The sequence below is a fragment of the Anser anser genome, assembly GCF_964211835.1.
Source record: "Anser anser genome assembly, chromosome: 1".
Taxonomy (NCBI): Eukaryota; Metazoa; Chordata; class Aves; order Anseriformes; family Anatidae; genus Anser; species Anser anser.
In genome coordinates, this window is record NC_139720.1 from 103,211,470 (window position 1) to 103,238,680 (window position 27,211).

Consider the following 27,211-nt stretch of genomic DNA (forward strand, 5'->3'; position numbering starts at 1 on the left):
TTTACTTGTTTTCAAACATTTTTTTAAATGTTCACTGAATTTTTCTAGCTGGCCTTCTACTCAGTACAGGCTGTAGCCCACAACAACTTTGTGGCTTTCTTTTCAGTCTTTCAAATGGATTGCTGAATGGAACTTGATTCAGATGATTCATAAGACCAGCATTTCACTTTTTTCAGGCTTTTGTTTTCATTTTGTGAAGAGATTTATAAGCAGATCCACTGTACTGTTTCCTAGGGTACTGTTTGTTCAAAAAACAAACAAACAAACAAAAAAACACGCAAGAGGCATTTGTTGGGACAATCAGAAAAGTTCAAACACAGAAGATCGGCATGGCTTTTAAATAGTTTAGAAGGAGGATATTTTTGCTTTTAGTCATAGTGTACATGCAGATTAAAGCTTGGATCCTCCAAATATTGAAATACACATGTAATTCTACTCCTGTCAGTAATTTGCTTCATAAAACTAAAAATTACTTAGATAATTAAAAAAGTATGTATACAAAGTGCTGACCAAATAACAAACTACAAAAATAAGGAAATACAACCCAGAAGGAATAGGAAATACTTCTGAAGGCTATTCCCAAGTCTCAACCTGACATGCTATATTATGTGATTTGGGGCAAAACTCTCAGATATCCAAAACTCTGAAAATCTACAACAAATCTCATATAACATAGCATAGGGAGGATACCCAAAACCAAAGGCCACTTATTGAAAGATATACATCGACAGTTATTTTGCTGTGACTGCTTTATCCATAAAATATGATATAGACTACTGTGGCAGCAAGCAAAGAGTTAATGAGGAAAACTGAAATTTAGCTGATCGTACAAATAATTTCAAAGGAAATACGCTTTGAGAAACAAAAAAATATTTTTATTATTACTGCTGATCTTTGACACATCTATTTGCATTGACAGGGTGGGAGAATGTGTACGGCTTTGACATGACCTGTATTAGGGATGTTGCCATGAAGGAGCCTCTGGTGGACATAGTAGATCCAAAGCAAGTGGTGACCAATGCCTGTTTAATAAAGGTTTGGTAATTCCAAATACACCTAATTATGAATGTTTATATCTAACTGTATAATTCTTTGGAGACCTTCTGCTTTTGCTTTACTAATATTTTTGTATGCTTTTAACCAGCTACAGAAGCAATCATCATAGAATTCTATCACAGTAAGAAGGAAAACTGTACAAAGTTTTAAATTAGTACTGGTATGTTGTACATGCATAGCTGTCCACTGAGCAGAACAAGAATATTAATATCTTGACTCCTTATGGAATACCCAAAAGTGAGATGCTTCTTTTGACTCTGTACTTATCTGGCTACTTCTATAAGTGGATGTCAAGCTGTAACTTAAGACTTTTATAATAATACATGTCCAAATACTGGATAAATAGATACATGGTATTTTTAGATATGAATTTTAATTGCCTTACCTTGTAAATAGAGGTTGAAAATTACTGATAGCAAGCTGCTGAAAAAGGCTATTTTAATTGTTTGGAGTAAAAAAGACTGAAGCATTGATTTCTGAATTGGTCAGCTCTGGGGAAATAACACTAGTTTATTCCAGAACATGAGATCAGAATTGGAACCTAGTTTTTGTGCAAATTTCTAATTTTTAGCCTTATCGAGAATGTTACTGTGCTCTTTCAGCCCCAACACCTGCAGCCAGGGATTAACTTGTCCCCTGTTCTACGTATAAGACAGAATGGTCACTACTCTCTGTTCACAAGACCATGTTAAGAAACTGTGGCCTACAGGAATGCAAAGCTCTAATATTCCTCCCATGTTATGTGGGACTACTCACATGAATAAGGCTGTCTGCTTCAATAGCAGTGGCACGATCAGTTACATGAAGCCCAAAGTTTGCTCATTTATCCCAAAGATTTAGTTCCATTTTGTTCTTTTAATTTTTTTGCCAATAATAAACACAATATTAAGTTTTCCTATACACAAGAAATAAAGACATACCTGTTGTCTGTAGAACCTTTACTGAAAACAGCAAAAAGGAATAGAAGATAGAAACTCTTTGTGCACACATATGTGCTAAAGGGAATACAAGATAGTTGTGTCTAAAAACAGCCCAAGCCAGAAAATAAGTAATTGTTTAGATTCCATAAAATATCTCTGGAGAGCGAGAGATCAGGTGGCAAAATGGACTGGTTTCTTTGGTAATAAACAGTTTTAAAAGATGCATGCTAATTTGAGAATAAACAAAGCAATAATGTTTAATTGTTCAAATGTTTTATTATGGCATTTCAAGATTGTATGGCTGATTCACAAAGGGTTTTTTTAGGGGTCAATTCAACCTGCCTGCTTTAACAGCTAACTTAGGGTGCCTACCAGATGAATCTAGGTTCCCTGTACATCAGTCAGCAGATGGACTAGTCGCTAGATGCATTCTTAATGGACTAGCCGGAGCCCTGTTCTGCAGTTATTTCAGTTCTCAGTTTAGATGCTCTGAATTGTTATACAAAACCAGCAAAAGAAAACAACCTCTGTGTGCTATGTAGCCATGACACTAACCTAGAATGCTGGACATGAGTAAAATTTCCTTGTTTGTACTCTTCAGGAATGGGGTGTAACCCAAGTCTTGAACCCCTCAAGGAACTCTCTAACTGCAGGTGCACTGGTGCAGTGTGTGCAAGGAATACAAGCAACTTCTCTGATATGGAAACACTTCTGCTTTGAATGATCTCTTAAATATATCCCAGGGGCATAGGAATTTTCCTGGAGGCCTCTGAATTCCGGACAGGGAATCTGGCAGGGAGGGCAGTGGGATCAAAGCATCTTCAGTGACAGGTAACCAGAGTCAATAAACATATCTCAGGAAAAGTGTATAAATGACCTTCTTATGGTCTACTATTTTCAGTAACATTGCTTGAAAAAATTAAGTAGTTTGTTTCAAATTCAGTATAACAGTTACGTTCTCTTCTCTGATCCCTTCGTACATTACAGAAATACACCTTTGTGTTGACTCAAAACTTTTTTCTCTTCATTAATTTTGATTTGATGTCAGCATCAGAGACTACAATAACAATAAATCAATTGGCCACAGAGCTGTAGAAAAACCTGCAATTTGAGTGACAAAAACTCAGAACCATACAAGAACGAAAGATATGCCACATCCAGTTTATAATAAAAAATACTGTTGGAAAACACTTCTGAATCTCCTCCACTGTCTAGCCACAAAGAACAAAAAACAATCTTCCTCTATTCTCCCATTTGTCCCACACATTCCAGGAATAGTTTAAAGCCCCTGCAGGTCACAATAGCAATTTGAGATTACATAGTTTAATGTTATTTAAAGCATGAACCACCTTTCTTTCGAAAAGAAAAGAAAAGAGAAGAGAAGAGAAGAGAAGAGAAGAGAAGAGAAGAGAAGAGAAGAGAAGAGAAGAGAAGAGAAAAGAAAAGAAAAGAAAAGAAAAGAAAAGAAAAGAAAAGAAAAGAAAAGAAAAGAAAAGAAAAGAAAAGAAAAGAAAAGAAAAGAAAAGAAAAGAAAAGAAAAGAAAAGAAAAGAAAAGAAAAGAAAAGAAAAGAAAAGAAAAGAAAAGAAAAGAAAAGAAAAGAAAAGAAAAGAAAAGAAAAAAGAGAGAGGGAGAAGGGGGGGCGGGGGGAAGAAAACTGTGTGGAAGGAGAAAGGGGGGGAGAAAGGCGTGTGTGGGAGGGAGAAAGGTGTAAGGGGGAGGGGGAAGTGTGTGGGGAGGAAAGTTGTCGGGGGGGAGAAAGGTTTTTTGGGGGGGGTGAAAGGTGGGAGGTGAAAAGGGGGGGAGAAAGAATGGGGGAGAAAGGTGGAAAAAAGTAATGATTTTTAATACACATTCTTGTTTATCAGAGAAAAAAAATGCATAATTGCAAAGCAAAACCAACCTATATGCTCAAATATCCAATACATTGAGACATTTCCACTATTTTGGAAATATCTTGATTCACCTATATGGAGCCTAATTTCAAAGGACCTGCAGTATTTTCTGCAAAAATCTACCTTTGCTCAGAGAGACATCCAGCCACACAGGTGAGGCACTTGTCTGTGAACTCCAATGACTCTTATGTCCTTCTCCCATCATAATCTTGACCCATGAGTTTAGAATAAGACATTTTCCTCTTCACACTCTGAGACTTTCCTCTTGCTTCACTGCAACTTGAGAGAGCTCCCTTATCACATTCCTTTCTTCCAGCTTCTCCTGAAGTAAAGCAATAAGCACCTATGCCATCCACTTCTCACCTTTCTTTCTAGGTTATTTTGACTAGTTCCTAGTCTTCAAACACTTTTTTTCTTCTCCATTCTTTTCTCCACATGAAAATCTCTCTTGCCTCCACTAAATAACTTTCCCTGTCACTCTTTCCTCTCCAACTATCCTCCCCACAGTCTTTCAGCATCTTCAGATTTAACTCTGCCTATGCCTCCCTTCATCCCCCTGCCTCCCTGCCCCGCCAAAAAAAAAAAAAAAAAAAATCCAACCTAATAACTTTGGGATTTCGTCCTGTACAAACAGGAAAAGCCATCAGAAAGCAGCAGTCCAAGGCCTCTGCTGTCTTAAAAACCCCAGCTACACTTGCTCCCCCATTATTTTGTTTAATAGAAACTAGCATATGCTATGATACCTAGTGAAAACAAAACAATCTCTGATAATCAGTTCTTCCTTTCGTTGCCCATCCAAAACACACAGAAGTTAATGTTGTTTGTTCTCTTCCCACATTAATACTGCACTCCTTAAAAAAAGAAAAAAAAAAAGACCTTTCTCATTTCTCTAGCAACTAATTTTACTGATTTTATTTCTCAGCCTTCAAATCAATCCATTTCTGAAGCTGACAATATTGTTTCTACCAGTGCTGCCTGTCCCCCAAGTCTACATCAGTACATGAATAGCACTGTCTTCACTGTCACACCCTATGTGTGGGTGATCATTTGACCCTCATTGTCCAAATCAGTGGAAGGAAAAAGAAAGGAGAGGAAGAAAAAACAAAACAAAAAGCAATCAACCTCTTTCACCCTTCCCCAATCATAGTCCTTATAGAAGTAGAAAAAGAGGCACTGAGATTTGAATGTTTATCTGATCTTCTTGCCCACCCAATCCTAGCTGAGTATGTAAGTGTAGCGCACCCTAGAAACAACCTTAATTAAGTGAGAAAATGGGTCAATCAGCAAGTCAGCATTTTTCCCACCAGTAGACACAATTCAGAGCCATTTCTCCCATCAATTATGTTTCGTTCAGCTAGAAATTATACCATTCAAACATCATAGCTGGCTACACCTCATCTGAACTTCACTGTAATCACCCCTGTGATACTAAATTATATTCTATACATCATTTGCTCAGTCCTAAAGCAATTCTTCTCACACAGCCCAAGAATTAAATTTGTGCATTTTATAAAAACTTAGTCTCTATCAGTCCCTCTGCAACACTGTACCACAGGATGCCTCACGGTCTTTCATGCAGCATCAGCCACAGCATGGACATCCTTATTTAGCTGATGTTTCTGACACTTTTGTCATTGCTCAGCTTAACACATTTTGATTTTATAATATAATTAGGAGCTATATTTTGATGAGATCCCTGCTTAACTATGACCATTTTGTTGTTTGTTTCGTTTTTTTTTCAGTAAGTTATTTAAAAAGAAATGTGGTAAATCATGACTTTTCTACTTATTTTATGCAAAGGTAGATTTATTCTCTAGACTGTTAACTGTAATCAAGCAACATTCAATGAACAGTGACATTTAATATCAGAATATATAGTTGACAGAGTAAGATTCAAAGGGATCACCAAACCAGGGATCAGACCAGGTTCAGAACTGAAATTCTTATTCCTGTTATGCTTTTTTTATATTTATCTTCTTGTGTGTGTGTGAGGAAGAACATTTGAAGGCTAGCCCAGCTCTAAATGACCACTTACAAGCGTGGATCAGTTATAAGCTGTAGTGACTCACAGTGCCAATGCAATATAATAGAATCACTTTTATTACAGTTATTCTTCAGCAGTATTGTGAATTAGATAGACCGAAACTATAGCTTGCTTAAATCATCTCACTATAAGTTTTCAGATTGTCAGAAATGCATGATACGTGACCCATGCAAAGGGCTCAGTAACTGAGATGTGGTTGAATCTTCTGATGTCTGTTTTTGCAGACTTCTCTTAGATTATAGAATGTAATCACCAAAAGATCCCTCTATTCTGCATGGACATTCCAGTTCCTACTCTGCATTATTGCAGTGTATGTCTGAAGTAATGCTGGTGAGATCAATGATATGATTCATAGTGTTGGTCCTCATGTTGGTGGAACAGAGGAAATTTGGATTTCTGCTTACAAAACTTTTATTTCTCTGTCAGCATGGACAGTTTTGTTGTTAAAACTGATTCTCCTGATAATAGAGAGCAAAACAGTTTGAGGGTCTCCTGCCAAATAAGTCCTGACAAGTACAGTAAGGATAGTGAAGCCAGATACACTTAGAATACCACAAAGTATGCTGATAGGAAAGATTTCCCATAGCATTCAAATATAATTGATAGTATTTCAGATGTAGTATCCTCCCTGTCTTGAGTACCAGTCTTGTTAGTATTGCAGACAAAAGCAATACCTAGCTGAGAAAATCAGATCAGTCTAAATAAACTCAGTTTAAGCCTTGAACAGTGAGATTTGAATATCAATAAAAATAAGCCATCTTGTAGACTCGTTGCTCCCAACTACTGCAATCAAGCCATAATATAATTTACATGATTTCCATCTGTATAGTTGAAGGGTAACATCCCTGTGCCTGCTATTTAGCATCCACTACCTGACACAGGATTAGAAAGCATAATCAGCAAAAAGCAGACCCCTGTTTTGCCTCAAATGTTTTGACTGCTTAACATCACCTAGTCAAAGCATATTCCCTTCCAGAGCTGCTCAAACAAATCAGAAGTTTATTCTTATGAAAAACAAAAATAAAAACAATTCTGCCGTCTTTCCTCATGCTGACAGTCCCTGACGATGAAAAGTCTTAGAGCTGGGACATATATATCCATTTCAACATCCACTATGCCTCTATTTGCCAAAGCACACTTGTACCTTGATTTCCTCCAGCTCTTGCAGCTCCTTCCTGCCATTCCCAAGGGCACACTCTTCTGTGACTGACCTCATACTGTCAACTCAGTCAGGTAACTGGATCATTTGCTGATGATTTCATATATTCAAATGTACTGCAGATTTCTTACAGTGTAAAGGGCTGACAGTTGTCTTTGTTACTAATTATTAAATGAAATGATTAAATACATATTTAACACTTAAAGTCGCAGACATCTGCATATAAATGTGTTTTTTTTTTCATTCTCTTCAGGAAGTAGACATCTATACGGTGAAGACTGAAGAACTGGCATTTACTTCTGCATTCTGCCTCCAAATTCAGCGTAATGATTACATTCATGCCTTGGTCACCTATTTTAATATCGAATTTACAAAGTGTCACAAGAAGATGGGATTTTCTACAGGTATTCTGTGCTTCTTTTTGTTTCATTTCTATATTGGTGTGTCAGTACTGCTGGTCAGATGGTACATGACGGTTTATTATACCACTAAGTTTTCATTTCAGTGATAAAAATTCTTGTCACTTTGGAGGAGGTCAGCAGGATGCGGAAAGGCAACTGCATATAAGAACTCTGCAAAAGCAGTGGCAGGATTCCACAATGGCTACCAAGCTTAGAGCTCAGAAGGAATCAGCCAGGAGTTTGTGCCCATTACCAGTTCTATCTTAATACTGTGTCAAGTTTCTCAGATTAAACATGGGATTGTTGCCTCTGTAAGAGACGGAGCTCAGTTTCCATGTAACTATAAACTCAACAAATGTTTCTTGCTTTTCTGAGTCTAGAACAATACCTTTTTTTTTTTTCCCAAAATATAACCGCACTCATACTGCTTATGTAAACCGTCTCTAACAACCCATCTGCAAAACTCTAACTTACCTTGGTGAACAGATACTTAAAAGAATAACTCCATTCCTATGAGGAATGGTTTGCTAGACCAAATAAACCAGCCAGTGTTTCAAGAAATGTAAAAAACTCATAACTGGTTTAATGACAAGAACAACAAAATATTGTTGCTGCTGGTTGTTCCTGCCATCATTACGCAACTCAAAGTAGTGTAAATGGAACCTGATGTAAGTTAAATATTTTGGGAAATATCTTTTTTTCCCCCTCACAGCTCTTAGCTCTTCACTGAGAATCAAAACTTGAAGTACTTTGATAAAATGTTTACTTATATTTTATTCTAGAAGTATAACCTTATGGATGATATTATTTGATACCTCATATTCTTATGTTTTTTCAGTAAATACATTTCCCTGGTCTGTAAAGGTTTTACACTACAGTACTTCCCACACCATGATAGGTGTCAGTAACCAATGACAGGCAGAAATTACAGTGCAAGTTCACTAGGGACTACTCAAACATCTGAATTTAAATCAGAAATTAAAACAAATAAGTAAATCAAAATAAGTAAAATGAAAACCTGAAAGAGGGGCAAAGGAAATTGGCACCATTAAATTAAAGTTTACAGGTATAGCATGTACAGAAATAAACAAATTAATTCCTGACCAGCCAGTCTTACACAACAGGAAAAAGTCTCTGAGATAAGTATCTAAAAGACTAACGCCCAAGGCAGAATAAAAATATCTCCTGAGAATATACTACTCTAGAATAATCCATTAACAAGCAAAAAGGAAACATTGGATACATCATTTAAAATGCACTTGCAATAATCGTTCCAAAAGGAGCCCTGTCACAAGCAGGTGTTGAGTGCAGCTTTACATAAATTTTGTTGGAATGGAATTGATATTGGGGCCAACTATATGCAGTATCATCTAGATTCTCCTATTCTCAAACAAGAGAAAAGGCAGTTTATCTCACCTGTTTTAGGAGAAGATGACCTTTCTTTGGAAGTGGCTATCTCTTTCCATTAGCTGAGATGATGGTTTAGCTGTCACCTCTCTTTGAGAAGAACGTCATTTCTGCAGTGTAGCATTCTGAGAACAGGTGAGAGTTCTAAATTTTGGATAATCCTCTGCCTCAGCTCTTTCTATCTTGAAAAGGCAAGCTTTTCCAACCAGCAAGTAGGGCAATACTGGAGGTCCAGGTTTGAAGTAGGATTGCAAAGTGTGTGCTGTTGTCCTCAGGATCTATAACATATTTAGTTTTCTCCCAAAGATAAGGAGCAGTACTGGGATTTTGAGGGAAAAGAAATATAAATACAAAATAGTTGTCTAGTTCATGCCTGAAGACAGATATAAAATGAAGACACACCCAAAGTGAGTATTGATTTCTAATGACACAATTAAACTAATTAACTGAAATACTTGAGCAAAGGTACCCCAGATTTAACCAAGATGGACACTTGGCAGAATTTATCTTTTAATTATAAACTTACAGGGCATCAAAGTGAATCTACTAAGCAAGACTGGGAGTTCATTTAGATCAGTATCCATCTCTGGCAATCACCTATAGCACATAGCATTAAAAAAAAACTAAAAGCAGGTCAAGGTGCAAGAACCCTATCCCCAGCTGTGTTCTTGAAACATCTATTTTGTGCTGTTTCAGGATCATGAGTCAAAGATTTCATCTGTGTCACTGTGATTAGCAGTTTTTTATGAAGCTTTCTTCCATGGTTTTGTGTAATTGTTTTTGAACTAATTTTCACCTCTTGACATTCAAATAACTTAGTGGTAAAGATTTCCTCAACTTGAATATGTGTAAGTTGAAAGGAAAGAATCAAAAAAGTCCCTGTCATGATCAGTAAGCTTCTTCATAGACTCCTTCTTGTTGGGTGAATCCACATCTGACATATTTCAGTAAAAATCGTATGACAACCCATTGACAGTCAATAGAATGGTGTTGTAAAGCATGACTGTTAATATATTATATGAGTTAGATCATTCTATGAGAAGAAGGGCCTTTTTTCAATTGTTTACAAATCTTAATTTGGTTTATAAGGTAAAAGTCCAATTTAAAGGTCAATAGTAATGCCCATATATATATTTTTAGCACCTGATGCTCCCTATACTCACTGGAAGCAAACTGTCTTCTACTTAGAGGACTATCTAACTGTGAGACGAGGAGAAGAAATCTATGGAACGATATCCATGAAACCAAATGCAAAAAATGTGGTAAGTCAGCACCACTGCTTCTAATTCCAACTCTACTGATGACAAATGTTAATCAATAGTAAATAAAATGCATGTAAGTAAAACAATGAGCGTGCTAAAGGCTCTAAATTCATGTTTATTAGTAAGAGCTGTAGTCATAGCTTCGTCAAAGCTCATGACAGCAATGATAATGCACTGTTAACATTGCAGAAGACAGCTTGCAAACAAGCTAGCAAGGGGAGGAAGAAATGGTCCAGATACATCACTAAGTCAGCTGCCCTCTGCAATCAGTTTGGCTCATATTTTGTGACACAAGCAGGCAAGGATCTTTTCATATTGTCACTAAAATCAATGGTAAGACCCCCCTGCCAAACATAGGATGATCAAGAGTAAACTCCACACCTATGCCCACATTTTCCACTCAGTGCCCAAGAATTCACCCTTCAGGAAATTAAGTAACAGTTTTCAGTGATTCTCTGTTTGAACTCACTAACCAAATGTACTTGAACTCACTATGGTTGTTTCAAAGTCGTGACTGTGCACATACTGATGTTTTGTTTAAAACTAAAGCCAAAACACGATGGATATCACACTATAATGACTGAGAACTTCCTCAGTTTCTCTGCTATGGGCTGATGCCAGTGATTCAGAGCTTCTTTAAACTTGTAAGGAGACTGTGAGACATGGTGTGATGAGCAACCCCTGCCTGTACAGACGAAGAGAAGTATGGCTTCTGTGAGAAACAGTGGTACCATTTTCAGCCAAAACCCTTGAGCGGAATCTCCTCACTTTTTAATACCACATACGGCCATTAATATAACCTGATAATAATCCATCCATGCAGTTACAGTTCTCGGAATATTGTATTTGGTGACTGTGGCAAGTCTTAACATATCTTTACCTTCCTTTTTTTTTTTTTTTTTTGCATTACTTTTCCTTTTTTTTTGTACTAAAAACAGATTGGATATGGTTTTCACAGTAGTGTTGATACAGGGGAAGAAATAAACAGAAAATAACCTTGTCATTAAAACAATCACATTCACTCCTGAAGCTTACTGCTTGCTGTGAGAGTAGAGGAGAACAGTGTGTTCCCACCTTGATGTCCTTGGACAGACTGAAATGTTTTCTTTTGGACTGTAGTGAGATGGGGGTCTCAGTCACTTCTCCCAAGCAACAAATGTTAGGACAAGAGGAAATGGCCTCAACTTGTGCCAGGGGAGGTTTAGATTGGATATTAGGAACATTTCTTTCACTGGCAGGGTTAAGAAGTATTGAAACAGGCTGCCCAGGAAAGTGTTTGAGCCATCATCCTCGGAGGTATTTAAAAGCTGTGTAGACGTGATGCTTAGGGACATGTCCCCAGTACAAAAAAGACAGGGATCTCCTGGAAAGAGTCCAGCGGAGGACCACAAAGATGATACAGGGCCTGGAGCATCTCCCCTATGAGGAAAGGCTGAGAGACCTGGGTCTGTTCAGCCTGGAGAAAAGAAGACTGAGGGGGGATCTCATCCATGTGTATAAATACCTGAGGTGTGGGAGACAGAGGGATTTGGCCAACCTCTTTTCAGTGGTTTGTGGGGACAGGACAAGGGGTAATGGCCACAAGATAGAGCACAGGAAGTTCCGCACAAACATGCGAAAGAACTTCTTCACAGTGAGGGTGATGGAGCACTGGAACAGGCTGCCCAGGGAGGTTGTGGAGTCTCCTTCTCTGGAGATATTCAAGGCCCATCTGGACGCCTACCTGGGCAGCCTGTTCTAAGGAACCTGCTTTAGCAGGGGGTTGGACCTGATGATCTTTCGAGGTCCCTTCCAACCCCTTCAATTCTGTGATTCTGTGATTTAGTGGTAGACTTGACAGGTTAACAGTTGGTCTTGATGATCTTAGGTCTTCCAAACATAAATGATTCTATGAATGTATCAATTCATCGCCCTTTTCTCTAGAGGGTAAAATAAAATATTTCAAATTTGTTCGCACAGAATCTGAATGCAGATTTAGGTGCTAAAACAAATGGTGTTCTTGATAGTTATCTTAAGACAGACTATTTTGATTCTCTTTGTTTTGAAAGGCTTTCTTAATTCTTTGCTCTTCTGAAACATGAAGCCTGTAGAAAGACACCTTCATTACGTAGGTCTATGTAGTGCAGCTTTCCAAAAAACATGTGATTATAAGACAAAGAATGGCTGAGGGTTTGTCTACAATGGGAAGTTTACCAGATCTATTTTGGAATAACTCCTAGTTTTAAAGCCCTTTACGCTAAATTAAGATCATCTCAATCAGGTATGCCTTAAAAAATTATTATAGAATACTTATGATAGCACAGCATTTCAGGTTGTAACCAGGACACTAAAGCAGCCTTGAGCAGAATACACAAATATGCCCTAAACATAATGCTATTACACATCTTACATCCTGCTTTTTCAGTGTTAGCAACATTTAAAAAGAAAAGAAGTTTGAAACCACAGTATGCATCTCCTGAATCTTCAGGTCTTTTCAAACTCAGAGATGATAACTGAATTCATAAAAAATTAATGGTCTTGCTTACATGTTACATTTAAATCTTTTTACAGCGTGACCTGGATTTCACAGTAGATTTGGATTTCAAAGGACAGCTATGTGAAACATCAGTATCTAATGACTACAAAATGCGCTAGCAAGAAACCTCTCCGTGAGATGAAAAGAATTGTATCAAGTCCTGAACTGCTGAACTTCAAGCTAGGAACAAGTGATCACAAGATTATTATATTAAGCATTAGAACGTTTACTCCAATGGAAAGTGGTAACCTGATCCCTCCTGCAGATAGTACAGAGGGCTGGGATCCCTCTGTGAATGTACAGTGTACAGAACCACGGCTTTTGTCAAACATATAGGAAAAACAAACAACAGTATTGAGTGTTCTGGTTAACTTTAGGATGGCAGAGGATGCATATAAAAATTGTACTACTTACTGTGAATTTCTGGTTCTTCCAAGCTTTGCATGTTACAGGTGATTAGAGCAGTGTCTTCAATATAGAAGACCACTAAAACACATCACCATGATAGTATTGAATATTAATTAAATATTAAATATAGTATAAATATTATATATAATAAAATATAAAATAATATTATATATATATTGTACATGAGAAAAAAATGTTGCTTCATAATTGGAATTTGTTTTGTGATTACTTAATTTTCATTATGCAGTTATGGAAAGATAATAGCACTACTCTAGGCAGTGTTATATTCCAGGTGTCATTAACTGTCCAAAATTAGAGCTTCGGGAAATATTCCATGCAAAATGTAGGTAAGAGCTGGGACTTTATAGAAGGATCAACAAGTATCTCTTACAATATCCATCTGGAAAATATGGACCATGATTTTTAAAATTCACCTCCACAACTGGACCTCTGTCAGAGCTTTAAAGAACATTAGCGTTTTATTCTTGAATATATTCTGTGGTGAGTTTTTATAGCTGGATTTTGCATGAGACCTTCTGAAATCAGACAGCTGGTATTTAAATGTGCTGAATGCAAAGTCTCTGAAATGGTGGGCAGTTCATGTTTTTTGGCCTTGTAGTTTTTTTGCCCATTTCTGTTCTCTGCAAGATTCTTAATATAAAACCATTTTCAAAAATAGGAAATTAGTGTTTCCTTTTGTTGATGTTTTAGATGAGTTTTAATATGCAAATACTAGTCTCAAGAGTGCAGTGATTTGCTGGAACAAGTTGATGTCTTTAAAAAAGTATCTATGGCTTCTGATATTACTAAGATGTCTGTATCTTTCCCATCCCCTTACATTCCTTGTTTTTGTTACAATACCTTATGGTTATAGGTAATATATTTACTGCTGATAGTTTTTCATACGTATGCATTGAGTATTTTTAATATATGAATATTGACCATTTAATCACAAGTAATTTGTCAAAAACTGCATCATTATTCCTAACTATAAATCTTCCAGTCACTATAGCATTAGGCACTAAATCACATTCCATTATTTATTGGATGAGATTGCCTTTTTTTTTTTTTTTGCCTGAAAAGTCTTTTTAATCACCTGTAAATAAAGCTTACTTGAATATGTGAGCTAAGAATGCTGCTGATCAGTAAGCTGTTTGCAGGTTCTTGTTTTGCCAGCATAGGATTGTCAGCTTTTCACGTTTTAGAAACCTGAAATATTGCTTTTCTCTTCATGAAAACTGTACAGTACTTCCATTTTCTTATAGTCTAAAGATTATGGTCTAGGGATTGTATTACATGGTATCTATGTAGAATGAAATTAAACTGTAATTCAGCAGTAAAGATTACTGTTTGCAGTGTAGTTCATCACAGTTCTTTTAAAGTACTTTATTTCATATTCTTGGAATGGGGTAAATAACTTTCCTCACAAAATTACTGGCATTATTTCTGTCAAATGTTGCTGTAATTTTCAAGAGATCCACACAGTGAGTAATGGCTTAGAACAGAAAAACCTCCAGAAATCTCTTTCTGTCAACACTTCTGTGATTCCGGTACTCCAAGGTAAGGAATTCTAGATTTTTTTCTCTGCCCCCTCCATTTATATAAAGATACTCTTGACTTTAAAACAACAGCCGGATCAGTCACTTTCAGCTCTGGGAAACTGACTTGTGCTTTTCTTCACATCAAAAGCATAGCACATACTTCTCCATCACATAAAGAACTAATCAAATCACAGTGATCAAAAGGAAAATTTAGGCTTCCAAGGCCTTTACACGTGTTACCTACCACTAATATTCTGAAAGCACCAATGAGTTTAGCATACATAGGGTCTCTTAGCTCAACATCAGTGAAACATAATTGCAAGGAGCTTGAGAGCCAGGTGCAATCAGTTGATAGGCTGATAGGATGTTGTGGTTTAACCCCAGGAAGCAGCTAATTACCACACAGCTTTTCACTCACTCTCCCCAGCACTCAACTGGATGGGGGAATCAGAAGATCAAAAGTCAGAAAACTCATAGTTTGAGATAAAGACAGTTCAGTAAGAAACAAAAACACAAAACCAAAATCAAAAACAAGTGATACAAAACATAATTGCTTACTACCAGCCAACCAGCACACAGCCAGTCTCCAAGCAATGGCAGCAGCCACCAGGCAACTCTCCCCAGTTTTATTGTTGAGCATGATGTCATATGGTATGGAATATTCCTTTGGTCTGTTTGGATCAGCTGTCCTGGTTGTGTCCCTTCCCAGAATATTGTGCACACTCAGCCTACTTGCTAGCAGGCAACTTTAGAAACAGAAAACACCTTGACTCTCTCACTGAACAGCACTGATCAGCAACAAATAAAATATTAGTATGTTATCAACATTATTTTCACCCTAAATCCAAAGCACAGCACCATACCAGATACTGTGAAGAAAATTAACTCTATCCCAACCAAACCAGGACAAATTCCACCCCTTATTCCATACCATTTACATCATGCTCACGCCTACACTTTCCAGGGCATCCTCATTGATCACCACCACCTTTCCTAACCTTTTATATATACACACAGATCTCATTCCCTTAGTCTATTGGTCATATCTTTAAAATGCCTGTTGACTTCATTCAGTCCGTGACTTTTGGCTCCATCTATCATAATGGTCCTTCAGGACAAAGAGATGGTGTGTGGCACTGAATTGTTGCATGCTGAAGCCAGCTCTGGTTCTATCACCACTGCATTTGCCTGGTTCCTTACAAGATTCTTCACTAGTTCAGGTGGCTCATACTGTAATAGAATTGACATGATATATAGCAGCTGCAGGAGAGTTTGACCCTTCCCATAGACAAGTTTGACTTTTTCCAAGGCAAGAGTAACCCAGACTGTGTTTCTCAGACAGTTTTTTATGTGCACTACCTGTACTTTAACCCCTTCTACAGTATGTAGAGGTTTTGATTGGGCAGGGTCAGATTGTCTGGCAGATCCTCTAGTGCTAACTTACCAAGTGGCCTTTGCTAAATGTGTATCCCAGTGCTTGAGTGTCCCAGCATCCACTGTTCTCAGTGTAGTCTTTAATAGTCCACTGTATTGTTCAACTTTCTGGAGGCTGGTGCATGATAAGGGATATGATATACCTGGCCAATACTATGCTCTTTGACCCAGGTGTATATTAAGTTGTTTCAGAAATGAGTCTCACTGTCTGATTCATTTCTGTCTGGGGTGCCATGTCACCATAAGACTTGCTATTCAAGGCCTAGGACAGCATTTTGGGTGGTGTCATGGGGCACAGGATATTTTTCCTACCATCGAGTATTTCCTTCCACAACTGTTAGTACATAGTGTTTGCCTTGACAGGTTGGTGGTAGTGGGATATAATCAGTCTGCCAGGTCTCCTCATATTGAAGTCCATACCAGAGAGGATTTAACCACTTGGCTTGCTTGATCGTGGTACATGTTTGCACTCATGGATAACCCATGCAGCGATGTCCACGGTCAAGTCCATTTCTCATTCATGAGCCCATCTATATGTTGCATCTCTTCCTTGATGGTCTGAGGTGCCATGGTTCCAACAAGATATAAATAATTCACTCTTATGTTGCTAGTCTAGATCCACCTAAGTCACTTCAATTCTAGCAGCCTGATCCACCTGCTAGTTGTTCTGATGTTCTTCAGTGACATAGCTCTTGGGTATGTGAGCATCTACATGATGTACCTTTACAACCAGGTTCTCTACCCAGGCAGCAATCTCTTGCCCCAGTGCGGCAGCCTGGATAGGTTTGTCTCTGTGCTGCCAATCGCTCTGTTTCCATTGTTGTAACCACCCCCACAGGGCACTTGCCACCATCCATGAGTCAGCGTAGTGTTAAAGCACTGGCCACTTTTCCCATTCAGCAGTATCTAAAGCCAACTGGCTGGCCTTCACTTCTGTGAACTGGCTTAATTCACCTTCTCCTTCAGCAGTTTCTGCGACTTCTTGTTTAGGGCTCCATACAGCAGCTTTCCATCTCTGATGCTTTCCTACAATACTACAGGAGACCCATCAGTGAAGAGGCGATATTGCTTGTCATTTTCTGGTAGTTTATTACACAATGGGATCTCTTCATCAGACATCACCTCCTCCTCTGGTGATAGTCTGAAATCTCTGCCAGTCCATGATCACCTCCCAGATTTGTGTCTGGTTGGGTTTTCCTATCCAACGCTGTTGTGTTATCAGTGTGACCCACTTACTTCATGTAGCATCGGTTGCATGATGGGTAGAGGGAATCCTGCCTTTGAACATTCAGCTTAGCACAGTTAATCGAGGTTCCAAGAGGAGCTGTGCATCACTACCAACTACTTCTGAAGCAGCTCAAACCCCTTCATATGCTGCTAGTATCTCTTTTTCAGTTGGAGTGCAGCAGGCCACAGATTATCTGTATCCCTGACTCCAAAATTCCAAAGGGGTGCTTGCTGCCAAAGGCTCTTGGTGGGGCCTTGCTCCCCTGCTGTGGTGTAAAACACTTTTTTTTCACCTTGTCCTGTCCAGCCTGGCCAAAGGGATACTGTTCTTTTTTTCAAAGGCTTCTCATTGCTCAGGGCCCCATTTGAAATTCTTCAAATTCTTTAAATTCTTCTGTGTCACTGGATCCACGGCTTACAATCAGACTGTAATTTGTGATATATATTCTCAAATGTCTCCAATTTGTTAAATACATCCTCAGAAAAACAAACCAAACCAACCAACCAAACAAAAAGCACTAAGAAAGTTTGTATTTCTTTTGTGCTAGTTGGTGGAGACACAGATGTTATTTTATTGGTCATAGATTCATAGTATGGTTTGGGGAGGAAGGGACCATAAAGATCATCTAGTTCCAAACCCCCAGCTGTGGGCAAGGACACCTCCCACTAAATCAGGTTGCTCAAAGCCCCATCCAACCTGGCCTTAAACACTTCCAGGGATGGGGCATCCACCACTTCTCTGGGCAACCTGTTCCAGTGCCTCGCCACCCTCACAGTAGAAGAATTTCTTCCTTATATCTAATCTAAACCCACCTTCTTTTAGTATAAAGTTATTACTCCTTCTCCTATCACTGCACTCCCTGATAAATAGTCCCTCTCTTGCTTTCCTGTAGCCCCCCTTCCCCCTTTAAGTACTGAAAGGCCACTGTAAAGTCTCCCTGGTGCTCTCTCTACTCCAGGCTGAACTTCCCCAGATCTCTCAGCCTTTCTTCAGAGAAGTGTTCCAGCCTTTTGGTCATCTTTGTGGCCCTCCTCTGGACTCATATGTCCATGTACTTCTTGTGCCAGGGGCCCCAGAGCTGAACGCAGTACTCCAGGTGGGATTTCCTGAGAGCAGAGTAGAGAGGGAGAATCACCTCCCTTGACCTGCTGGCCATGCTTTTTTTTGATGCAGCCCAGGATACAGCTGGCTTTCTGGGCTCCAAGTGCGCATTGCCAGCTCGTGTTGAGCTGGTGCTCTGTTGTGATAGTATTTGCATCATGTGTGATACACAAAGATGAGTCAATAAAGGGTACCTGACAAGTTGGAGAAGATTCATTTCTTCCACTTTCTCCTACCAGCTGATCATCCTCTCAGAAGGTTCACATGGGTGAGCACTACTTGTGAACTTAACTATACACAAAGTTGCATTAGAAGAAAGATTACTAAGTCAAGGACTTACATTTGTGAACTTAAAAGAGGGATGAATTTGGCCGAGTGTAAGAAGCAATCTTTCAGCAGAACTATGTATTCACTCTTGTTGGCAGTTTTCCGGTAAGAGAAATTTGCAAGAGTAGTTTACATCCCTGAAGGAAGATACTACCATCACTGAAATTACACAAGCTACCAATTTTGTCCAAAGACTGTTAGGAAGAGTCTGACATGAGACAAAACAATATTCTGTAGCTAAAATGTCCTGTAGCTTTGCCAATTCTTGTATTGAAATTTTCTGTATCAGCATTTTAGTTGCTTCTAAACTGGTTTTGTGCTCTCACAGCATAGTAGGAATATGCACAATACACTTGTGCTCTGTATGCCCCTTCCTACTGGCTTTTGATTCCTATCTGTTCCAGTACAAAGCCATCATCTGTGTTTCCAAAAATCTGTGTAACCCACCAGAGAAGGCTTCATGAAGCAGAGTCCAGTATCATGATGAACAAATGCATTATGACCTTGGCTTATCTTTACCAACAAGCTTTTATGGGGGTGCTGTGAACAAGCTAAATTCATAAGGAAAAGGAAAAACAAAAACAAAAAAAAAGAAAGATGGAAAAAAAGATGAATAAAGCATCATTACTATTAAGACAGTACTAGGTTTCTGATGGATTTGAGAAAAATACTGACAGGAGGTATAAAACCCTGGTGAAGAGTCAGAAAACAGCAATCCAGCAAGACAGAGGATCAACTAATACCAAGAAATACTGGAGGCTTACAATTCCCACATCTGTTTGATGACCAGCTGGCCAGATGAAGCTTTCTAAAAGTAAAGCCTTGTAGCATGTTAGTCATACCTGTCTTCTGTGAGCATTAATCAACAAATAATTGTTTTTTAAGGTGTTCAGAGAGATGATTAGGACCCTGGTTTGAGGTTTAGCTAACCAAACAGACTGAGTAGCTATTGGACATGACATGAGACAGTCTAAATATAACAAATAAGAAAGTGAGAAGCTAATATTTACAGATATCAAGATGAGTGATGTCTGGACTTCACAGGTGATTAAGGAGGAGTTATATGGTTACATGATGGCTAAATTCACGGATAATTGGAGGGGAACAACAAGGATCTTTTTTGTGAGTAGGAATTGCAAGCCCAGCAGCATCTACGTAACTGCATCAATAATACCATGTAAAGTCAAAGTTACTTATGTAATGGTATCAGAAATATAAAGGATTTTTTTTCTTGAGAGATGAAGGGTAGAGAAAGGGTGGGGCCAAGGTGGATGGGGGAAGAACAAGCATGGTAAAATCAAAATTAGGTGTAGTAAAAGGGCTAGTTTTATGCAAACAAGGTGTTGGTCAGAGAGCTCATCTGACTGAGCCCTGCACCCAAACTGCAGACTATTTAAATCTTATTTCTAACTTATTTCTAATCTTATTTCTGCATGAACCTGATCAGCTGGAAAGGAAAAGAAGGATGTTGTTATCTGTGTTTATTGAGTGATGTTTGTGTGTATGTAGGTGATCACTGATACCTTCCTGTATCCCTTCCAGAATTGAAAAAAATCCATGATACGATTTACAAGCCTAGCACACATATACCGTACCTGTTAAAAACATATCTTTTGAATAACTCCTGGAAAGGGAAAGCATCTGGGCAAGATGTGAACCTCACATCAATTAAGTGATCTAATAAATTAGATCTGGGTAAATCATTTTTATTAAAAAGATGGATTCCAGCCAGCTGCACAGAATTCCAGAACACTGGCCAATGCCATTGCCAATACAGTTTGAAAGAATGCAAGCAGCTGCTTCAGAATGCATTCATCACTGTGATAAACTTGCATCCCTGTAGTTTTCCGTCTCCCATTTGTTGCAGTTGGAGGATCTGAAGGATCTCAGAAGGAATCTTTTTCTACCATCACTATGGGAACCTGGTACTCTATGTCATTTCAACACTTAAGTCAGAGGAAATTAGCTAAGTATTTTCCTGTATTTTAAAATTAAAGACAGTTTAATTCCTCTTTTTTTTTTTTTTTTTTTTTTTATTTGTGGACAAAGTTGGCAGACTACAGCTGCATTAAAGATATTAGTACAGGACCACTTTTTTAAAAGCTTTGTGTTCTTACAGAGGGCAAGATTCATAACTGTCATTCATTTCTCAAAATCTCACATTTGTATACCTTGACATCAGTAAAATTAAAAAAAAATCAAAAAAATAATATTAAAATCTAAAAATTAAAAATCTAAAATTAAAATCTAAAATTTAGATATGTGGAGTTGTCCATTTTCATCAATGGGAAGTGTTGAAATTCTTTTTTCTTGAAAACTTAGGTATCTAGGTCAACATGGGCTGAGGAGGCTACCTAGATGTACAATTCCCACAATACAAAAGAGAACTGGGTATTCAAGAACCTTGGTAGTCAACCTGTTTTGAAAATCTAAGTCTTTTAGGTAAATTGGTCTACCTACAAAGAGGTAAGATGGGGCTGAGAAAGGGAAATACGCACTACTTCTTTTTAGGAGGTTTGTGACGAAAGCTGAGGTGTATGGAGTAAAAATAAACCTGCATTTCAATGCCAGTTTCTTGACATTGCTTGGGAGACGCAGGTCTCGCAGTTAAAATCCAAATACTTATAAAACTGTTGTTCAAGCCGCAGTGTTTTCTGCTTGTCAAATTCTTAATTTTTTATGGCATTCTAATGGCATTGAAGAGGTTAACAATATCTTCTGTCTACCCTTTCATTAATGCCTATCCTTTCATTAAGAAACAACACTCATTAAGAATGGTGTTACAGCTTAATATGAATAACTTTCAGCATTCTCTTTTATTTTTAAACAAATAGTTTCATGATATCTGAAAGTATAATTATTTGCTGGGCCAGATAGCTTTCTATGTCAGAACTACTAGAATAAATTATGCCTAGCTCCATTTTCATCAGTCTGAATGTAATAATCTACTCCTTTAACATGCAAAAGATTATCACCTGATATGCAACCACCTTAGCAGTTCCAACAATACAACTTCTTCCTGCTGCAGATATAGGTACATATAAGAGGTGTTTGGTATCCTCGTCCCAAAACTGAGGCTTACTTCTACAATGTCTTCTTGAAAATCATTACACAATGGCACTGGTTAAAACCTCTCTTGACTCCTTTGGCTTGTATTCTTGTGGAGTAAGTCTTTTCCAATAGGCAGGGATGCCACCCACTAGATCAGGTTGGCTAAGGCCCCATCCAGCCTGGCCTTGAACACCTCCAGGGATGGGGCATTACTGATTAAGATAATGGAAAACACCAGTCCTAAGAGACGCCTGAGGGACACTACTTGTCACCAACCTCCACCTGGACATAGAAACATTGACCACTATGCTCTGGTTGCGGCCATCAAGCCAATTCCTTATCCACCAGATGGTCCACCCTTCAAATCCATATCTTGCCAATTTAGAGATTAGGATGTCATGTGGGACCGTGTCAAAGACCTTACAGAAGTCCAAGTAGATGACATCAGTTGGTCTCCCCTTGTCAACTGATGCAGTTACTCAATCATAGAAGGCCACCAGTTTGGTTAGGCACAATTTGCCTTTGGTGAAGCCATGCTGGCTGCCCCTGATCACCCCCTTGCCCTGCACATGCCTTAACATTGCCTCCAGGAGGATTCGTTCCATGATCTTGCCAGGCAGAGTTGAGGCTCACTGCTCTGTAGTTCCCCGGGTCTTCCTTTCTACCCTTTTTAAAACTGGGAGTGATGTTTCCCTTTTTCCAGTCACCAGGGACTTCACCTGACAGACATGATTTTTCAAATATGATGGAGAGTGGCTTGGCAACTACATCAGCCAATTCCTTCAGGACCCTGGGATGCATGTCTTCAGGGCCCATAGACTTGTAGTTTTTAAGTTGCGTCAGGAGGTCCCAAACTTTGCTCTTTACTTACAGTGGGAGGGACTTTGCTCCCCCAGCCCCCACCTAGAGGTTCAGGGACTCCAGAGATGTGGGAAGCCTTCTCACTAGTTAAGACCGAGGCAAAGAATTTGTCAAGTATCTCTGCCTTCTCCACATCTGTCATTACCAGTTCTCCATCTTCATTTGCAGAAGCGATAGGTTCTCTTTAGTCTTTCTTTTGCTGCCAGTGTACCTGTAGAACTGGTTGTTCTTGTTATTCTTTGCATCCCTCGGCAAGTTTTGTTCTGTCAGTGCCTTGGCTTTCCTGATCCCATCCCTGCACATCTAGACAGCATTTCTGTACTCTTTCTAGTGCACAAGGCTCTGTTTTCACCATCTGTGCATTTCTTACTTTTGCCTAAGTTTGACCAGCAGGTCCTTATTCAGCCACACTGGTTTCCTACCTTCCCTGCTTGATTTATTACATATGGGAATAGAGAGCTATTGCGCTGCAAGGAAAATATCCTTGAACAGTTGCCAGCTCTGATCAGATCCTCTGTCCCATGGGATGGATCTCATCCACTAATTCTTTGAACAGTTGCAAGTTGGCTCTTCTGAAGTTCAGGGTCCTGACCTTGCTCTTAGCTAAGCCCATATTCCTCGAGATCACAAACTCAACCAAGGCGTGGTCACTGCAACCTAGGCTTCCTCCAATCTTGACTTCTTTAATGAGCTCTGCTGCTTTGGTGATTACCAGGTCAAGTAATGCCTCTCCTGTGGTTGTTTTGTCTAATACCTGGACGAGGAATTTGTCTTCAATGGACTCCAGGAATCTCCTGGATTGCTTTTTTTCTGCCATGTGGCTTTCCCAGTAAATATCCGGGTGGTTGAAATCCCCCAGGAGGATGAGAGCCTGTGAGCGCAATGCTTCCTGTAGTTGGAGCAAGGCCTCTTCAAAAGACTCTTCTTGGTCAGGCGGCCTGTAGTAGACCCCAGCCACAACACACTTTGTTGGTCTGGTTCTTAATTTTTACCCACAGGCTCTCAACCTGGTCTTGGTTGTTTTTTAAAGGGAACTCTTCACAATCTATCAGTTTCTTAACATAGAGGGTAACACCCCTACCCTTCCTTCACTGCCTGTCTCTCCTGTAAATTTTGTAGCTCACAAGCTTCGCTGCTTGTGATGAGCAGTGAAGACACAGCTCTCTGTTATCTGTGCAGCTGATGATGTTAGTGTTGTGTATCTGTATCTTTGCAGTATGTATTCAGATTGGGTTTTGTTGGACTTGAGAAAAAGAACAACCGCAGACGTATTTATTAGGCTGGGATGAAAGATACCTCATGGATATTAGACTGCACCAAATTTGCCTCTGGTGAACAAAGAAAAAGAAATCCACTTGGTCCCAGGATTCTGCCACTCCTTACCATTGCCTGCCCTCAGGTTCTGTATTATCCCGCTTGCAGACTTCCCGTGCACACTAAAATACATCCAAATAAAAGCACTCCTGTAAAAGTCACATGAGGAAGATCCAACTCACATGTCATTGTCTTGCAAAAACAGTATGGTCTTCAGGGAATTAACAATTAAGGACCCAAATTTGAAATATAGCGGTATTGTATTAAAGCTGGTATTAAGCCTTGAAACTGTCTTCCTGAGGCTGATAGAGGTTGGAAGAAACATTGCTAATTCTGACATTGATGGGGTAGGAAACACCCTACTGCATGGGAAAAGAACATTTGCAGTCAATTAGCAAAGCCAATATTTAAATCAATGATGCTTCTTCCCTGATTGAAATTGGGATAAATAGTTGTTTTTATTGAGGTTTAAATTAGGGGGTTACATTAGTTCACCTTCAGCCAAAACTGGACACAAGCAATTCAAGTCTGGCTAGATTCCCATGATGTATAAAGTGTAACAGTTGATAACGCGACACATCCCTTCACAATAAGTAACAGACATCAAGAATTGGTCTTGGGAAGCCAACAGAAAACCTGTTCCTATTCAGAAATGAATGCTCTTTTTGTTCTTTGGGGGTTTGTATGCATTTCAGTGAAGGCAAGGGGAGGGATATTTCATTTGGGTGAGCAGATTCCCGGGAATCATCTAGGAAAAAGCAACAACTAAGCTCATCTAGGACTACTTGGTACATCTGACATTGATAAAGTGAGGAAAAATCTTGGTTATTCTACTTGACAGGGAAAGAGGTCATAGCTGGATCCCAACTCATGAGAAAGAACATTTAAGTGCTGGTGTGGAATAGGAATTGTTATAAGTGGAAGTTTCCAAACTTTACCTTATAATTGTAGCCACTAGATAAATACCTTTGATCAGACTGAAATCCAAAGAGTACAATTACGTACTGACAAAGTTTTTATTTGAAAAATTCTACTTATTGAACTGTTGCTTAATTTTACCATTTAGTTTCAAATTCGTTACTCAAATGAAAAATAACTTTTTAAAAACTTTTAGAAAATGGATTGAAAATGTAATGTCTAACATTCTCATATAAAATATTTACAGTTTTGCTTCATATTTTAAAGAAATAAATTATGCCATGGGTTCTGTTTTGCTAACAAACTCACCATCATGAACAATCATTCTTGAATGCTTATCACAATAGCTGGATTCACTGAAGTCAAATGACAGCACGAATGACTCCTGATCATGCGCTGGCTGGGTGACCCACTCTCAAGTTTCTCGTTTTCATTTGTATTCTATAAATGGTTCCAAAAGTGATTATGACATTCAGGTTTTTTATGATCCAGGGTGGACCATGGCTTTCTAAAACAAATCCCTATGGGTTTGATTTCTCAAGCACTGTATTTCAGTGTTAGCAGGCTCTAGTTAAACAAAATGAAACTGCTGTATGGCAGATGCTTTAGAAAAAAAATCAGTCATGTATTTTGGTACATGAGGAGGGATTTTTTCTTAACACTGTTAAACCCCACCAGACAAGATTAGTGAGATTTTTGTTATGTACTCCTCAAATGCTACAATGTTTTTCAAAATCTTCCTCAGAAGATCCATTTCTGAAAATTCTGCCTCAGGAATATTTGGCATGAAACCTGTGGTAGACTTTTGGAGACAAAAAGCTGCTCCATTGACCATAATATGTTTTGTGCTATAACCATGTATAACAGTGAAATGGGCTTCCTATGTACTTCTATGTTTTCAACTATGGCAGTGAATTTATTTGAATGTTCAAGCTAGCCCCTGATTGCTTTGGAACTTCTACAGGACACCATGCAACTATTAGCCCAATAGAGGTTCACATCAAGCTCTGGAACACAATGTAATACAGCCATGGCAAATATGGTAAAAAGCCCGGGCTGATTTGGTCCAAGTGCAATGCTAATTAGCCAGTGTATCACCATGACTTTTTTGTTTCTGGAAACTAAGCTAGATCTTTCCATGGCACCCCTTCACCCTGCAAACATCACAGATTATTTGGTAATAACTCAGGCAAGGCTCCACGGTATCTCAGTGGCCTGTATGGACATACCTAATTCAGCACATCTAGGTTGGAGGAAGGGCTTCTCATCAAGTACATATATGAAACAATTTGTAGTGTGAATAAGTTAATGCCACTTATGGTAATCTTCAAAGTTCTTCAGCTTCAGTTCATGTATATTTCACACTAAGTTTTGAAATATCATCTGAAATTCACAACTGCTGGTGTGCTGGTTTTAAGTAACTAAGCAGCTGACTATTTTGATTTTTAAAAAAGCACCACCACCACAAAAAAAAAAAAAGTAACAAACGTCAGCACAAAATCAGGATCTGAAGAACCTGATCCTGCAGTGAAGCAAACAGAACTATTCAGATGTCATCCACACCAGTAAAAATCTACTTCACATTCAAAGTGGTTTTCTTCCTATAAAAGTTATTTATTATTAATATTGCAGCAGCTTCTATAAGCCTGATCACAAAGCAGGATTCAGTGGTGTTAGGCATGAAACAGAATAAAAGACTGTTATGCCCCAAACACGTTGCAACTAACTGAAGACAATCAGTGTAAATGTGAAGATAAGAACATACAAGGATTTTGGGGATCACTTACACCTACTTTCCAAAAACAACTGAATAAATTTTTGGAAGATAAGGCAAATCTGATGGTGCCATGTAGTGTTATAAATGTAAGCCTTTTGTCTAAACATACCCCCAGCATATTATGGCCTAATACAGCAAGACTTCTTATTCACATCAGGTTGAAGTTCAATGGTTTTCTCTTTCATTTTATCTTCGTGTTCCTTTAAAATCCTGGGAGAAAGAAACAGTACTTTTGAGAAAAATTCAATAAAACCCAGAAGAGATCAAAACAAGAACATCTCCCCGAAGTACAAAAAAATATATAAAATTGTCCAAAGCTTAACAGAATGGCATATTTATATGAACTAATAAACAAACAAAGTATAATTATGGTGGCTCCATGAAAAACTTATTTTTTCATTTAGCTAGAAAAATGTATTTGGTGCTGATTGTTAGCATTTGCTATATTAGATAGATTCAAAGCAGTAACTTTCATTTGTTATTTTTGAGGCTGGAGCAAAACAAAAACACAACTGGCTATCTAGATGTTCATCAATTACCTGACTCATTGCCAAAATTTCACTAACTTCAACAATGTTAAAGATATGCCCCTT

General features: G+C 38.5%; 2 protein-coding genes across 13 annotated transcripts in view; one reads left to right on the plus strand and one right to left on the minus strand.

Annotated features, from left to right (window-relative positions):
- The window catches only part of PRMT8 (protein arginine methyltransferase 8), a 75,559-nt gene extending 61,152 nt beyond the window's left edge, over nt 1-14,407 (plus strand). Inside the window, exons 7-10 of one of the 3 annotated variants that reach the window (XR_014580050.1) lie at nt 920-1,035; nt 7,327-7,477; nt 8,900-9,016; nt 10,022-10,143. Coding sequence is in view for 2 of the 3 variants with exons in the window: in XM_083825045.1 (XP_083681171.1) it covers nt 920-1,035; nt 7,327-7,477; nt 10,022-10,143; nt 12,694-12,777 (473 nt within the window). In the remaining variant the exon portion in view is untranslated. Of the gene's footprint in view, nt 1-919; nt 1,036-2,577; nt 3,375-7,326; nt 7,478-8,899; nt 9,017-10,021; nt 10,144-12,693 lie in introns of those variants that run through there. The other 2 variants (XM_083825045.1, XM_083825046.1) reach the window with 2 other exon arrangements.
- A 6,348-nt stretch (nt 14,408-20,755) lies between these two features.
- CRACR2A (calcium release activated channel regulator 2A) overlaps nt 20,756-27,211 on the minus strand; it is a 79,574-nt gene continuing 73,118 nt past the window's right edge. For 8 of the 10 annotated variants that reach the window (XM_083824883.1, XM_083824881.1, XM_083824877.1 and 5 more), the window contains one exon: nt 20,760-26,828. In XM_083824883.1, coding sequence (XP_083681009.1) covers nt 26,738-26,828 — 91 coding nt within the window. In that variant the 3' untranslated portion in view covers nt 20,760-26,737. Of the gene's footprint in view, nt 26,829-27,211 lie in introns of all 10 variants that reach the window. The other 2 variants (XM_083824876.1, XM_083824884.1) reach the window with 2 other exon arrangements.